Raw genomic sequence first — 16,097 nt, forward strand, 5'->3', positions numbered from 1 at the left:
TGTGTTATTTCATGGTTTTGATGTCTTCACTATTATTCTACAATGTAGAAAATAGTAAAAATAAATAAATACCCTTGAATGAGTAGGTTTGACCAAACTTTTGACAAGTACTGTATGTATATATATATATATGTGCAAATTGAGCCAATGGCCATGGGGTTTGTTGAGCCAATGGCAAATTGGAGTGTTTTCTTCCTAGGTGTAATGCAAGGCATCATTGCTGGGACCAACAGGGGCTGGCCTATGTTAAAAGTTTGTTAGGTGTTAGGTGTTAAGACTGTAATAACAGATGCTTAAGGTGATTAAAAGACAACCATTTGTGATTGTGTTGAATTGTGGTTGGGAAATAAATATAGACATTGCTTTAAAAAAGTAGTGGTGTAACGGTTTTCTATTGGCGAAGAAGAGTCGGACCAAAATGTAGCGTGTAGATTAATGGAAAAACGGAAAACACGAATCAATACAAATACTACAAAAACAAAAAGAACGTAACAAAAACCGAAACAGCCTATACTAGTGTAAACTAGATAATCACCTGACTCTGATTGAGAACCGCCTCAGGCAGCCAATGACTATGCTATACACCCCACACAACCCTAAGACGAAACACACCACAAATAAACCCATGTCACACCCTGGCCTGACCCAATAAATGAAGATAAACATAATAAATATATACCAGGGCGTGACAGAACCCCCCCTAAGGTGCGGACTCCCGGACGCACATCAAAACAATAGGGAGGGTCCGGGTGGGCGTCTGTCCATGGTGGCGGCTCCGGCTCCGGCGCGGGACGTGGAAACCACTCTATAAATGTCTTTGTCCCCCCTCCTCACGTCCTAGGATAGTCCACCTTCGCCGCCGACCATGGCCTAGTAGTCCTCACCCAGAATCCCACTAGACTGGCTGACTGGCGGATCTGGAAGAGTCTGGCTGACTGACAGATCTGGCTGCTCCATGCTGACTGGCAGCTCTGGCTGCTCCATGTAGACTGACAGCTCTGGCTGCTCCATGTAGACTGACAGCTCTGGCTGCTCCATGTAGACTGACAGCTCTGGCTGCTCCATGTAGACTGACAGCTCGGGCTGCGCTAAACAGGCGGGAGACTCCAGCAGCGCTGTAGAGGAGGAAGGCTCTGGCTGCGCTAAACAGGCGGGAGACTCCAGCAGCGCCGGAGAGGAGGAAGGCTCTGGCTGCGCTAAACAGGCGGGAGACTCCAGCAGTGCTGTAGAGGAGGAAGGCTCCGACAGCGCTGAACAGGCGGGAGGCTCCGGCAGCGCAGGAGAGGCGAGGCGCACTGTAGGCCTGATGCGTGGTGCTGGCACTGGTGGTACTGGGCCGAGGACACGCACAGGAAGCCTGGTGCGGGGAGCTGCCACCGGAGGGCTGGTGTGTGGAGGTGGCACAGGATGGGCTAGACCGTGAAGGCGTACTGGAGATCTTGAGAGCAGTGTTGGCTCAGGACGTGCAAGGCTAGGGAGGTGCACAGGAGGCCTGGTGCGTGAGGCTGGCACCAACTTCACCAGCTGACTAACACGCACCTCAGGACGAGTATGGAGCGCTGACCCAGGTGCGAATTCCATGCAAAAATCACCAACACAGCAACTCCCTCATTTCTCTCTCCTCCAATTTCCCCATTAACTCCTTCACAGTCTCTGCTTCGCTCACCTCCAACACCGGTTCTGGTCTCCTCCTTGGCTCCTCACGATAAACAGGGAGAGTGGGCTCAGGTCTGACTCCTGACTCTGCCACACTCTCCCTGAGCCCCCCCCAATAAATTTTTGGGGCTGACTCTCGGGCTTCCATCCGCGTCGCCGCGCTGCCTCCTCATACCAGCGTCTCTCAGCTCTCGCTGCCTCCAGTTCTTCTTTGGGGCGGCGATATTCTCCAGGCTGATCCCAGGGTCCTTCTCCGAACAATTTGTCCTCCCATGTCCATTCCTCTCTTTGCTGCACCTGCCTGTTGACACGTTGCTTGGTCCGTTTGTGGTGGGTGATTCTGTAACGGTTTCCTGTAGGCGAAGGAGAGTCGGACCAAAATGCAGTGTGTAAATTGCGATCCATGTTTAATGACAAAACAGAAAACACAAATCAATACAAATACTACAAAAACAAAAAGAACGTAACGAAAACCGAAACAGCCTATACTAGTGTAAACTAACATAGAGAAAGGAACAAGAACACTAAGGACAATCACCCACGAAACACAAAGAATATGGCTACCTAAATATGGTTCCCAATCAGAGACAACGATAATCACCTGACTCTGATTGAGAACCGCCTCAGGCAGCCAATGACTATGCTATACACCCCACACAACCCCAAGACGAAACACACCACAAATAAACCCATGTCACACCCTGGCCTGACCCAATAAATGAATATAAACATAATAAATATAGACCAGGGCGTGACAAGTGGTAATAACACACCCTGTTCCACTTTGTTTTCAAAACTGTAATTGTATTAAATCAAAACTTTATTTAACTAGGCAAGTCAGTTAAAAACGAATTCTTATTTACAGTGACTGCCTACTTGGAAACAGTGGGTTAACTGCCTTGTTCAGGGGCAGAATGACAGATATTTACCTTGTCAGCTCAGGGATTTGATCCAGCAACCTTTCAGTTACTGACCCAACGCTCTAACCACTAGGCTACTTGCCACCCCATAATGTTTACATGAATCCTGATCATTTCCAGGGATACACAGCATCCTGAACTATATGTAAATATTTTGTTTGAAAGAATACTTTGTAACAAAATATGATGATGTGATGCATAAATGTCCATGCAACCGCGTAAATCTAATGAGCATAATAAAAAAAATCCCCATTAAAAATCTGTCAGTTTAAGCTAGAGATATCAGCCGATTTGCCAACTTCTGTCTGTAGTAACCGAACAGTTTTGGGCTACACACTAATATGACCCCGCTGTGACAAGGTGAGAATCTCGTGAATACATACATGTTGGTTGTTTTGCACTTGGACGCCCACAGGCCTGAGAAAATGAATGGCAGTGTATTTGGAGACTGTTTACTGCCAAAAATAAGGGGTTAAATACATGTTTCCTGGTCTTTCTTATATCTCTCAGAACAAACTTACTTCAGATCGTTTTGAGGGGACTATCTGTTGTTCCGTGTAGTGAATCTGTTATTCAATGCGTTTGTATGGGCGGCAATGTAGCCTAGCAGTTATGAGTGTTGGGCCAGTAACTGAAAGGTGGCTGGATCAAAGCCCCGAACCAACTACAGTCAGTGAAAAATCTCTTGATGTGCCTTTGAGCAAGGCACTTAACCCTAATTGCTCCTGTAAGTCTGGATAAGGGCATCTGGTAAAGGCTAATAGCAGTAAGGCCAAATAAAATGTTTCATCAAATAATTGTTTTATATATAATTTATTTCACTCTCCCTACATTTTCTAATAAAATGTTATATTATATTATCCAAAACAGGTTTTACAACCCAAACAACAACAGAAAAATACATGACAGTATAGCTAATTGTCAATTCCTTCCCATTACTAAAGTTAAACAGTTAATTTGAGTTGTTTCCCCTCTACCAACAATCCTATCTTATCTGCAGGGATGGTAAATTGTGCGTTGTTTACAACCCAGCCTTGTTATCCCTGTCCTTCAAACAAACACAAAGATAACCTCTTCAGGGAATTGCGTATTAGAGCAACTCGATTGAACCGAATAGAAAATATAAATTCAGCACATTCAGCCCTGGTGTTTCTAAATGGCTTCCCAACATTTTTCCCCCTGACTGTTTGTCTTTGACTGTCGAGAAGGTAAGGAGCTGTGCTTTTGTTCTATCAAAAAGACCTTGTTCCTTTGCTGGTAGTGGTCACCACCTCAGCAAACCAATTAATGGGCCTCACTTGGCTATCTCCAAAAGAAATGAAAAATAAACTCTAGATAATCCCTCAGTTAAAAGGTTATGCGGGGGCGATAAAAGCTATTTTGTTAATTTATTTACTCGCTGCTCTCTCGAGATAAAGAAAAGGAACAATTAGGGAATTCTAGGTGAGAGATTTTGGAAAGGGCAATGACATTGGGTTAATATTTTATAAGGCTTGATTGGCAGAGGCCTGGAGAGGGAAAGCTTTGTTTACACACAGAATGATTCCGTTACTCCTTACCTTTCGGAGATGTCAAACAGAAGACAGAGATAAAAAGGTCAATGGCTCGACTTGAGGCAACACAATATAATACTTGGGTAAACCTGACTTGAGTAAATCTGCCATAATGCATACACATTGACCCAGACTAGGCCTACATTGATAACTTCATCTGAATATGTCCCTTTTAGATGATTTGTAAGGAAAATATTGCTTATTTTTCTTATAGATAGATCATAATCACTACATTTACCGTCATTCCGCGTAACAATCATAATCACGGTATTCGCCGAAACAAGATCCCTTTCATTCGTATTTGTTGTCGACTGGAAAGTCTCATAGGGTGGAGGTGCACTGTTGTGCCATGCGATCTAAAAGACTGATGTGATATCTGATGTATTGGTATTATACAGTATCACCTCATGTCTGCTTCCTGTAAAAGGGGGTGAGAACATGAATTTAATTATTGGGCTTTGATTGCGTTGTTGCATTGAAATTGGACCCGCACGGTTGAATGTATTGTTGGGCCTTGTGTAATCTGATTGCCTGGGCAGCACAGTGTTTTAGATAGTATCAGGGTTCCCGACATTTACTGTTCAGTCAACACAGACCCAGTCCATTAAAGGAAGTGTGATGGCTCAGGGAAAGTTCAGCCACTATGTTGTTTTCACCATGGTAGCAAAACAGCTAAAGGAGAGCAAGGAAGAATTCCTCGATTCGTAACATATTTTGCTGGCCCACGCCCCCTAGGTTGGTGGGGTCCTATTTGGTTTCCAGAGTTATGAAACCACACGGATTATCCTGTGGTGGAAACACAAAAGGAGGAGTGGGTAGTCTGTGGGCTGGTTCACCCAAATTAAAGGACACTTCACCCACATTACCAAATGACTTACGTACAAATCCATCCTTATGTACAAATCCACACTTTGTTTTTGCTTACCTAGCCATTAACCGCTAATTGTACCACTTTCAAACCCCCAAAACCCAAATAAAAGTCAATGTACCCTAATATACATAACATTAATTCATATCTCAAAGTCTCTAAAAATAATTGTGCAGTACAATATCCTGGTTTGGTAAGTTATGTTGAGATGATTTGCGTATTACATTTTTAAGCATGATACTTTTGTCTGTAGGTCTAGATACCTCACTTTCTCGATCAACCAAATACGCTATCCCAATCACATTGAGTCTTAAATTAAACCATCTCTCCCTGCAATAATGCCCTACTTCTGAGGAGTTTATGTGCCAAGCTATTTAGGGAGTCAGCATCTGCAGCTTGACAAATAGCCTGGCTCTTTTGTTCTGGGCCAGTTTGATTTCCATTGTCAATCCACTGTACAGCATGGTCATGCATGGGCCCAGTAGAAAAATGAAAAGTTTGGTCATTCAGTAGTCAGGTGCTGCATAGAGAAAAATAAATAGAGAACAAAAGTGATGTCCGCAACTCTAATACTTCCCAGTGAATTATAGTGACACACACATAAGACGGTTTGGCCCACTGGGATCTTTGTCAGGCTCAACCATATGGGAAGGACTATATGAAATGCTAGAGAGTTCATAATGGTTCGTAATGATGCCTGATGAGTGTTAATAAGTTAAAATGCCCTCAGTGTATACCCTAATGCAATCCTCTTTCCATGACTTTCCAGGACCTGTATGATATGATGAAAAGTATGGGTCATGCACCCAATGGCTAACATAATTTAACATTAAACTGAAATGAATATATCAAATATATTCAACCATACATTGCTTCTGGTATATACACTGAGTATACCAAACATTGTATGTCCTTTTGGTGGTAGACCTTTCTTGATACACACAGGTAACTCTTGTGTGTGAAAAACCCAGCAGCGTTGACACAAACCGGTGCGCCTGGCACCTGCTACCATACCCTGTTCAAAGGCACTTAAATATTTGTTCTTGCCCATTCACCCATTCAATCCATGTCTCAATTGTCACCAGGCTTAACAATCCTTCTTTAACCTGTCTCCTCCCCTTCATCTACACTGATTGAAGTGGATTTAACAAGTGACATCAATAAGGGATCAGAGCTGTCACTTAGATTCACTTGGTCAGTCTACTGTATGTCATGGAAAGAGCAGGTGTTTTGTATAGTCCGTGTATACAGTGAGCACCATAATTCATTGGACAGTGACCTTTTTTTTGTTATTTTGGTTCTGTACTCTAGCACTTTGTCATTGTATCCTTTCAAACTCAATGAGGGTGAAGTGCAGACTGTCAGATTTGAGGGTGTTTTCATACATATCGGATGAAGCGTTTAGAAATTATAGAAACTTTTGTACATGGTCCCCCCCATTTTAAGGCATCAAAGGTCATTGGACAGTTTAACATAATGTAGCATAAAGTAATTATTGTTAATATTTGGTCGCATATCCTTTGCATGCAATGACTGCTTGAAGTCTGCGATGCATCGACATCACCAGATGCTGGGTATCTTCCCTGGTGATGCTCTGCCAGGCCTGTACTGCAGCCATCTTCAGTTCCTGCTTGTTTCGGGGACTTATTGCCTTCAGTATCCTCTTCAGCATGTAAAATTCATATTCAATTGGATTCAGATCCGGTGATTGACTCGGCCAGTCAAGGATTTTCCACTATTTGGCCATCACTAACCCCTTCGTTGCTTTAGCAGTATGTTTAGGTTTATTGTCTTGTTGCATGATGAAGTGCCATCCAATGAGGCATTTGGTTTCATCTGAGGAGATAAAATACTTCTGTAGACTTCAGAATTCATTGTTCTACTTCTGTCTGCAGTCAGATCATCGATGCAGACAAGTGAGCATGTTCCACTGGCAGCAACAGGCCCAAGCCATAACACCCCCTCCACCATGTTTCACGGATGAGGTGGTATGCTTTGGATCATGGGCATGTCTTTTTTTCTCTCCACACTTTCCTCTTTCCATCACTCTGGTACATGTTAATCTTTGTCTCATCTGTCCACAATACTTTTTTTCCAGAACTCTTGGGGTCTTTTAGGTGCTTTTTAGCAAACTGTAATCTGGCCTTTCTGTTCTTCAGGCGTATCAGTGGTTTGCATCTTGTAGTGTATCCTCTGTAGTCCTGCTGGTGTAGTCTTCTACGTATGGTAGACTTTGAAACATCTACACTTGCATCCAGGAGAGTGTTTTTGATCTGTTGGGCTGTTGTCAGGGGGTTTTCTTCACCATAGAGAGTATTCTCCTCAGTCTACCTGGTCTTTCTCAGTCTACCTGGTCTTTTGACATAATTGAGTTCACCGGGGGTTTTTTCTTGTTAATGATGAACCGAACTGTTAACTTGGGCATGCCCAGGGTTTTTGCAATGTTCCTGATTGATTTTCATTTCTGAGCCTTATGACGGCCAGCTTCATTTGCATCGGCACTGCTGTCTTCATGTTGTCACACCCCAACAATAACCTACAAAGGCAATAGCAAAGTCTAGAATCAATAATATTCATCAACAGCTCTCCTGCATTCACTAACTTCACAAATAAATACACCTGCCTAACGACACACATCTGTGAAGCCAATTCAACAAATACTTAGTACCTTAAAATGGGGGGACCATGTACAAAAGGTGCTGTCATTTCTAAACGGTTCATCGGATATGTATGAAAATACCCTCAAATTCTGCACTTCACCCTCATTGTCATTGTGTCCTTTCAAACCCAAAGTGCTAGAGTACAGAACCAAAATAACAAAAAAATGGTCACTGTCCAATTAATTATGGGGCTCACTGTATGTATATATTGAATATTCCAAATTCTATACGGATAATTGATCATGCTAAATCTAGCCCATGCTAATATACATTATTGGGGTGCATGGGTATTACAATGCATGGTTATTAATTATGTCCCAGTGGCCCAATGACATCTGTTTCAGATGACAACCCCTATTCTGTTATGGTACAGCTTTCACCACCAGTGCTTTGTAGTCCACTGCATACAAAGTTTAAATGCTACCCCTCTAAATACACAGACATATCTTCTTCTGGCCTATCTAAACATGACTTCTACTAAACTGTTCCTTTCTACCGGCACACACATCGTCTGGTCCCCTCTGGCCATCAGCTCCAAGTCGATGTGACATGTTTTGTCCGCTGGAGTTTTTCTGCTTTTAGTTTTGTTTGAAAAAAGCCATTCACCCATCATATGCCCTCTATTGAGGTCTTTCGTAAATAATTCAGACGGAGAATAAGTGAAAGTGATGATAGTAAAACTGTCTGAGATCTCTCCCTCTCATAAGATCAAAGAGGTGGTGGCTCTGTAGAAATGGGAATTACATTTCCAGATGTCCCCAGGTTGAACGGACACTTATTTGTTCTCTCTCTCTTTTTCTTTCTTCTTTCTATCTCTCTATCTTGCGATCTTTTTACTTCCCTTTGGTTCACAATTTTTTCGCTCTTCTTTCTCTCTCGCTATCTTTTATCTCTCTCTCTCTCATTTGTGTGTGAGTCAGGTAATGTGTGAGGGAGAGAGTACTTAGGCTGCATATAGGTAAATACACATCACAAAGAAAAGGGACTGAATAGATTAAACTTCTGAGACTGGCTGAACTGACACACCACTGTGTTGAACCGTTTATCATTGTGGAAAATGTCAATTGAGTTCAACTTCTACTTCTGTTGTTTGAGCATGAAACCTCTTTTCTTAAATTTCAATAATGTAAGGTGTGCGTTGCTGGCTGCAGGGAAGTCAGGCGCAGGAGAGCAGAACTGGGTAATAACCGGAGCAGTTTTATTAGCAAAACCAATAGCATCCAGAACAAAATGTGGGTACAAAATTACCCGTCGCGCACCAGTCATAGTACACAAGCACTTACAACTGTCATGCCCTGACCTTAGAGATCCTTTTATGTCTCTATTTTGGTTTGGTCAGGGCTTGAGTTGGGGAGAGGGGGGGCATTCTATGTTGTGGGTTCTATATTTTCTATTTCTGTGTGTTTGGCCGGGTGTGGTACTCAATCAGAGGCAAGCTGTCTATCGTTGTCTCTGATTGAGAACCATACTTACGTAGCCTTTTCCCACCTGTGTTGTGTGGGTAGGATTTTTCTGTTTTGTGTCTTTCTGCACCAGACAGAACTGTTTCGGTTTCGTTCGTTCTCTTCGTTGTTGTTTTGTTTATCAGTGTTCAGTTCAAATAATAAAGATGAACACGTACCACGCTGCACCTTGGTCCTCCACTCCTTCCAACAGCCGTTACAGAGCTACCCATCACCAAAGGATCAAGCAGCGTGGTGAAAGGGACTCCTGGACAGGTGAGCAGCGCTGTTTGGACTATGAGACAACCTGGGAGGAGGTAGAAAGTTGGTCGGTCGACCCAGGGAGAGTGCCGGAGCCCACCTGGGATTCTCTGGAACAGTGCGAGGAGGGATACCGGAGAATGGAGTTGGCAACACGAACACGGCTGGCAAGGAAGCCCGAGAGGCAGCCCCCCGAGAAGCCTGAGAGACCTGAGCCCACTCCCCGTGCTTACCGTGGCGAGCATGGGATTGGTCAGGCCCCGTGTTATGGGGTGATGTGCACTGTGTCTCGGCTGAGTATTCACAGGCCGGAGTGCTCGGTGCCAGCGTCCCGCATTTGCCGGGTGGAAGCTGGCATTCAGCCAGAACGGGTGGGGCCAGCTCTGCGCTCGAGACCGCCAGTGCACCTCCGCAGCCCAGTGTGACCGGTGCCTCGGCCATGGAGGAGGCCGCCTGTATGTCTCCCCAGCCTGCTGCCGGAGTCTCCCTCTTGTCCGGGGCTGCCGGAGTCTCCCTCCTGTCCGGGGCTGCCGGAGTCTCCCTCCTGTCCGGAGCTGCCGGAGTCTCCCTCCTGTCCGGAGCTGCCGGAGTCTCCCTCCTGTCCGGAGCTGCCAGAGTGTCCCTCCTGTCGAGCTGCCGGAGTCTCCCTCCTGTCCGGAGCTGCCGGAGTCTCCCTCCTGTCCGGAGCTGCCAGAGTGTCCCTCCTGTCGAGCTGCCGGAGTCTCCCTCCTGTCCGGAGCTACCGGAGCCTCCCTCCTGTTGGAGCTACCGGAGCCTCCCTCCTGTTGGAGCTACCGGAGCCTCCCGCCTGTCCGGAGCTGCCGGAGTCTCCCGCCAGTCCGGAGCTGCCGGAGTCTCCCGTCTGTCCAGAGCTGCCTGAGTCGCCCGCCTGTCCAGGGCCCGCTGCGAGGGTGGCGGCTCTGGTGTGCGACTCGCTCCACCTTAGGCTTGGCCCCCTTAGGTGGCACCTCTGGAGCGGGGTCCACGTCGCGCACCAGAGCCGCCACCGTGGATAGATGTCCACCCAGACAGAACTATTTCGGTTTTGTTCGTTCTCTTCGTTGTTTTTTTGTTAATTAGTGTTCAGTTCAAAATAATAAAGACGAACATGTATCACGCTGCACCTTGGTCCTCCACTCCTTCCAACAGCCATTACACCAACAAACAAATTCACACACAGACATGGGGGGAACAGAGGGTTATATAAACGACAATTAATGAGGGAATGTAAACCAGGTGTGTGGGAAAACAAGACAAAACAAATGGAAAATGAAAGGTGGATTGGCGATGGCTAGAAGACCGTCTACGTCGACCGCCGAACACCGCCCGAACAAGGAGAGGAACAGACTTCGGCAGAAGTCGTGACAAATAAACTATTTTATATTTCAATAAGGCTGTTGATAGTTTAGAAGATTCACTTTTGGAAGATCTGAGATGATTCCATGCAAAATATTGAGGATGATGTGATAAAGAACTATAGTATACCTGCTAACTGTGGTCTTCTATAGAAGTGAAATATATTTTTTTCTCTGGCATGGGGAAGGGAAATGTAGTGTTGCTTAAAATCACTGATAATGCATGCAATCAGTATCATGACTTGGCTATTCATTTTCTACACCAAAGATACCTCTTCAGTCTATGTCCCATAATGGAATGTGCCTAATAAAATCCCTGCGTATTGAATATGTGATCATATTGACAATAAATCCCATTGGCGTTTTCAAACTATAACTACACCAGCTAAAGTTTATATTGATTGCGATACAAAGCTTATTAATAAGTAACTGATTAGGATATGGGGGAATACATACACAGGGTACATCAGCTCAGCTCTGAAAGTAAGCCAGAGGAGTCATTTATCAAATCCAAATCTGGGCTCCTTCTCATTTGCAGTAATAAACGGGGGCCCATCAAAAAGATCCAACAAGTCTGAATCACCTCGTCTCTCCTCCACCTCCCAGTTACGGCGTCACATTAAATCAAACAAGCGGAACATTTCCTAAGGCACCCAGTGGTTTTTAATTTCCTGAAGAACCTTAACATATCATTCATTACCAGAACTACACATATTTGGGTTTTTTCAAAGTCCTATAAATCAATAGTGGGGCCTGACTGCAATAATTATAGCAAGTTAACATGTAATTTCCAGGCCGAGAGGGCTGCTAGAGCGCTGCGGCCTCGGCTAGGTTTTATCATATGCAAGTGAGGCAATTCAAATAGTGTGCTGGGATATTAATACGCGGGAGCAGGTAACGAGGTACGGCCGATGAATTATGCATCAAAAAGTGGTTGATCTTCAATAAAGGAAATAAATTCAGTGTGTAATCTAATTAGTTACGGGAAGTCTATTATGTTGGAGCGGCGGAAAGCAACTGTCCTTGAAAAAGGAATTTATTTACAGTACCATGTTTTGTTGGCTCTCTGGAATGGAATTGCATTCTGCAGTGGTCCAAAATTTTAACACCTTCCTCTCCCCATCTCTTTTTCCCCCTCTCAATCTCTCCTCCCTCTCTTTGTCTGTCTTTATTTCAACATGTATTTCAACATTTCTATCCTTCTACCTCTTCCTCATATGTGTCTTACTCTGTAACATCTCTCTTTCCCTCCCTCTTTTCCCCTTCCCCCTCCCCTCTCTCCTTCACTCATCCCCCCCTTCTCTCGCTCTGCTCCCTGGCCGACATCTGCTTACATTACCCTATTACATTTTTCCCTCCATTCTGTTTGACTTATTACGGTGATGTGTGTGTGTGTGTGTGTGTGTGGGGGGGGGGGGTTCACAGAGGAGTATTGAGGGGTATTGAGGATTGTTTTTAGGTAAGGGAAGATGTCTCTATAGAGAGAACATCAAAAGTTCAAGTCCTCTTTCTTCTGTCTCTCCCAGCTCCAGACCAGGCAGACCTCCAAAGAGGACCCAGAGTGTGACATCCTCAGAGAACCCACACATCATGCCTCACTCTGTCCCTGGCCTCATGTCTCCTGGAACCTTCCCATCCTCAGGTATGTATTGTAGTTACACACAAACAAAGACGCATGCATACACGCAAGTGCACTCTAACATACACACACACGAGGCACGCACAAACACGAACACACACATGCACGCACGCAAAAACACACACATACAGTATTTGCACAAAGTCAATGTATACGTACACACACATATTTGTGCACCTACATGCACACGCTAACCATACACACACATGCACGGACACACACACACACACTGAAACAATCCTCCATATCCTCAGCACCCCCAAAGCACGCCACGCTTCCCTCTCCTTGTCCTCTAAACTGCAAGCAGAGCGAAGTGACGCCTGCACACACAACCACAAGACAACCATCAAACAACCACCAGACAACCACCAGACAACCAGCAGCTCATTTGAACTAGTTCACAAAAAATATATTTTTTAACTAAACTCCCGGAAACGGAGAGAGAGAGAAAAGGAAGGAAAGAGACAGAAAGGGAGAATAAATTGGAGTGACGTCCTTTTCTCTCAGATTATTTTAGTAGATGCTGCGTTTCGCCTTGAGAGCATTCTAATTAGTGCGATTAAATCCACTCCACTGGTGTATGTACATAGGCATGGTTGATGCTAAAGCAAGCTTTATCGCCACAAGAATCAACAACAACCGTTTGTGACCTAACGTGCCCCCGGGCGAGTCTTAATGCAGCTAATGCTTTTGTTCTATTTGTGGCTGGTTGCATTGTGACGTCTTTGATGTCGCTGGGTGTAAATGCTCTGATTTGCATATTTAGTTTTCCCCCCTCATTTATTTAGATTTTTCCATATTTAATAATATTTTACTGTCTTTAGGTTTCTCTTAACTCTTAGTTTTGATGTATTTAGCCATCTTGCAAGAAACAACTAAACTGCATAGAATTTGTTTTGTTTTCTTTGTAATCTTACAAGTTTGCCTCCAAGATTTTGCTATGTTTGAGTATTTCTGAAAATCTTCCTACCTTACACTCACATTTTCTCGTCGAGAAAAAACATTGTGTAATGAGTTATTTTCTTTCCAAGGCAAAAAATAATAATATTAACCTGAGAAATGTTTTAAATTCAATAGCAGACACAGATTGGCCACATTCTTAACAATGGAGGCTCACAGATCAATGCCCAGCTTTGAACTCTGGGAGTGTGGTGAGGTCACATACTATCTGTGTCTTGTTTGGAATGACTCAAAAGGCCATTCTGTACAGCAAAGCAGGACAAAGATGAGAACGCCATGGTTTTATTTAGTGGAACATAAAGCAACAGAAAAGCCTTTTGATATCCCTCCCCTTTAAGCCCCAATGGAGTCTATGACCTTGACATTTAGTCAGGTTATTCAGGAAAGCAAGATAAAGTAATTTAGTTTTTTTGGTCCCCTCGTAACTTCCTTTCTATGTGTAGCCGCAAAAGCCAAGGTGGCTGAACTTTCTCCCTAACTGGCTTCTGTGGTTTGATTATGGTACAAAGTTAGTAACAAAGTTACAACAAATGATTCTTCAAAATGATGCAAAGTGACCATACATAGTAGTTTGCTTACTAGCAATGGCATACTACTCAGTCCTGTACACTGTCTCTGCAGAGCAGGTGACTCCATTTAACAAAAATCTGTCCCCCATGATGCATTGCACCAAATCCGGCAAATCACCCAATAACCCAATCTTCTCCGATGGCCACCTGCATGGAAACTTCACTCAGAGAGAGTCACAGATATTGTTCAACCAATGAAGGTTCTTTGAAAATTCTGACTTTTTTTTTTGTTTTGTAGTGCCAAAGTTGAGATACAGTGCATTATGAAAGTGTGCTTTCCACACAATGACTCAATGATTTCTATTTTGAGAAAGCCTATTTATGTGAGAGACATTGTTGACATGTGTATGTTTTGCCCTTGACACCAGTCAAGGGAATTCAGGGAAGGGTGTCTTAATTTGCCATGGTTTCAATTTAAGGAAACATCCTTTGCTCGTGTGTGTGCATGTGTGTGTATGTATGCATTTGTGTGCTTTTGTGCAAGTTTATGTGTGTGCTTGGATGTGCTTGTGTGTGTGTGTGTGTGTGTGCATGCATCTATGTGTGTGTGTGTGTGCATGCATCTATGTGTGTGCATGTGTGCTTGTGTGTGTGTGTGAGTGCATGAATCTGTGTGTGAGTGCATGAATCTGCGTGTTTGCATGTGTGCGTGTGTGTGTTCTTGTGTGTTTGTGTCTGTATTTTTGTGTGTGTGTGTGTACATGAATCTGCGTATGTGTGTGTGTGTGTGTGTGTGTGTGTGTGTGTGTGTGTGTGTGTGTGTGTGCGTGCGTGTTCATGTGCATGTGGGTGCGCCCCAGGGATTGGAGTTGCTCTGGAGTCTTTTCAGTTGCTGATGCATTACAGGCAGATTGGCCCACTAAATGGAATGCCGTGGACTGACAGCACACATAGATGACATCTTCTTTACTGTAGAGAGGCTTTCTGATCAGCCTGCATTCAGAGACTCTCACACTGGCCACTACCTAGGCACCCATCTTCACCACTATATCCTAGCTCTGCACACACACACAACTTCCCATTCCAGCTTCCAGTTCGCCGCTGGTCACAATTTATCATGTGAATAGCGCTGAGTTCAAGTGCCGCGGGTGCGGTGTTCTCGAGGACTCGCAGAACTCCAACACCCCAGTTTGTCACTGCCACTACCGCCATCACAGCCAGCCCATGCATAAAAGGAAGCTTCCCCAAATCCATGCTCATTGACATGGACTGTCTGTCCTCTCTGCTACGTAGCTTAACCTCTGCATCTCAAAAACAGTTTTAGTTACTGTTTCAGCGCTGCACGTAAGAGTAGAGAGCGAGAGACCGGGGGGACCATACAGTAGCATGACAGAGAGAGAGAGATAGAGAGAAGGCGCAAGCAAAGAGAGAGAGGGAGGGATAGACCATAAAGAGAGAGAGATATATAAAGAGAAAGCAACACAACAGATAAAACACAGGTCTTTCTTTATCACAGCCTCTCTATCAAGAGAGAAGGGAAAAAGAGACGTAAAAGTTGGTCTATCTTTTGTGTACCGATGTGGAGTTAATCTAATTTTAATTGAATTACTCCCATCGGTTGGTGTTGAGAAGGGCTGTGGCATCAGGGTGGGTGTTTGTCGTAAGAGAGAAATGTTCTGACATTGGTCGCAGGTATGGGGTAGCTTTGCGTGTTAATTAATGCTGAAGATCCTGACAATATGCAGAGGCATGACAGCGTTAAGCCAGTCGAGGCTGCCACTTCCTTTGCATATTAATAGACGCTTCATTATTATTTAATATGACAGCTGCTCCGAGGGCAACCATCAGACCTCGTCTCCATTATTTGCTGTTTTCTGACTCTGACTCTCCTCCTCTGCCATGCTGTTTTCCATTTGTCGAAATTGGGGCGTTGGGAAGGGTGTTTGCTTTCCAACTTGTGCGGTGTGGCTGTGTCCATACCATGCAACACTGGGTCATGTCCATTAGGCACCAAATTAAAGAAAATGGACTGCTTGGACTTCTCCAATGAGAAACACTCATTTTTGTTTCCCGTTGCAAAATGTTTTAAAATGTTTTCTGTTGCGTGCGCTAATAAACATGACCGTGTTGTGTTGGTGTTTGTTTATGGCCAAGGAGGATTGGCCATCTCTGTGAGATGACCAGACGAAAAAACCTGTCTGTCTGAATCTTTTAGGGTGAATTTGAAAGAATCCATGATGTCGGTATTTTGTTTGCATAGTACTGAATGCAGAT

The 16,097-nt window shown here is 44.3% G+C and overlaps 1 protein-coding gene across 2 annotated transcripts in view; it reads left to right on the plus strand.

Annotated features, from left to right (window-relative positions):
• LOC135519940 (dachshund homolog 1-like) overlaps positions 1 to 16,097 on the plus strand; it is a 273,557-nt gene that overhangs the window by 151,731 nt on the left and 105,729 nt on the right. For both annotated transcript variants that reach the window (XM_064945184.1, XM_064945185.1), the window contains exon 2: positions 12,242 to 12,357. In XM_064945184.1, coding sequence (XP_064801256.1) covers positions 12,242 to 12,357 — 116 coding nt within the window. The remainder of the gene's footprint in view (positions 1 to 12,241; positions 12,358 to 16,097) is intronic.

This window comes from Oncorhynchus masou, chromosome 29 (genome assembly GCF_036934945.1).
Source record: "Oncorhynchus masou masou isolate Uvic2021 chromosome 29, UVic_Omas_1.1, whole genome shotgun sequence".
Classification (NCBI taxonomy): Eukaryota; Metazoa; Chordata; class Actinopteri; order Salmoniformes; family Salmonidae; genus Oncorhynchus; species Oncorhynchus masou.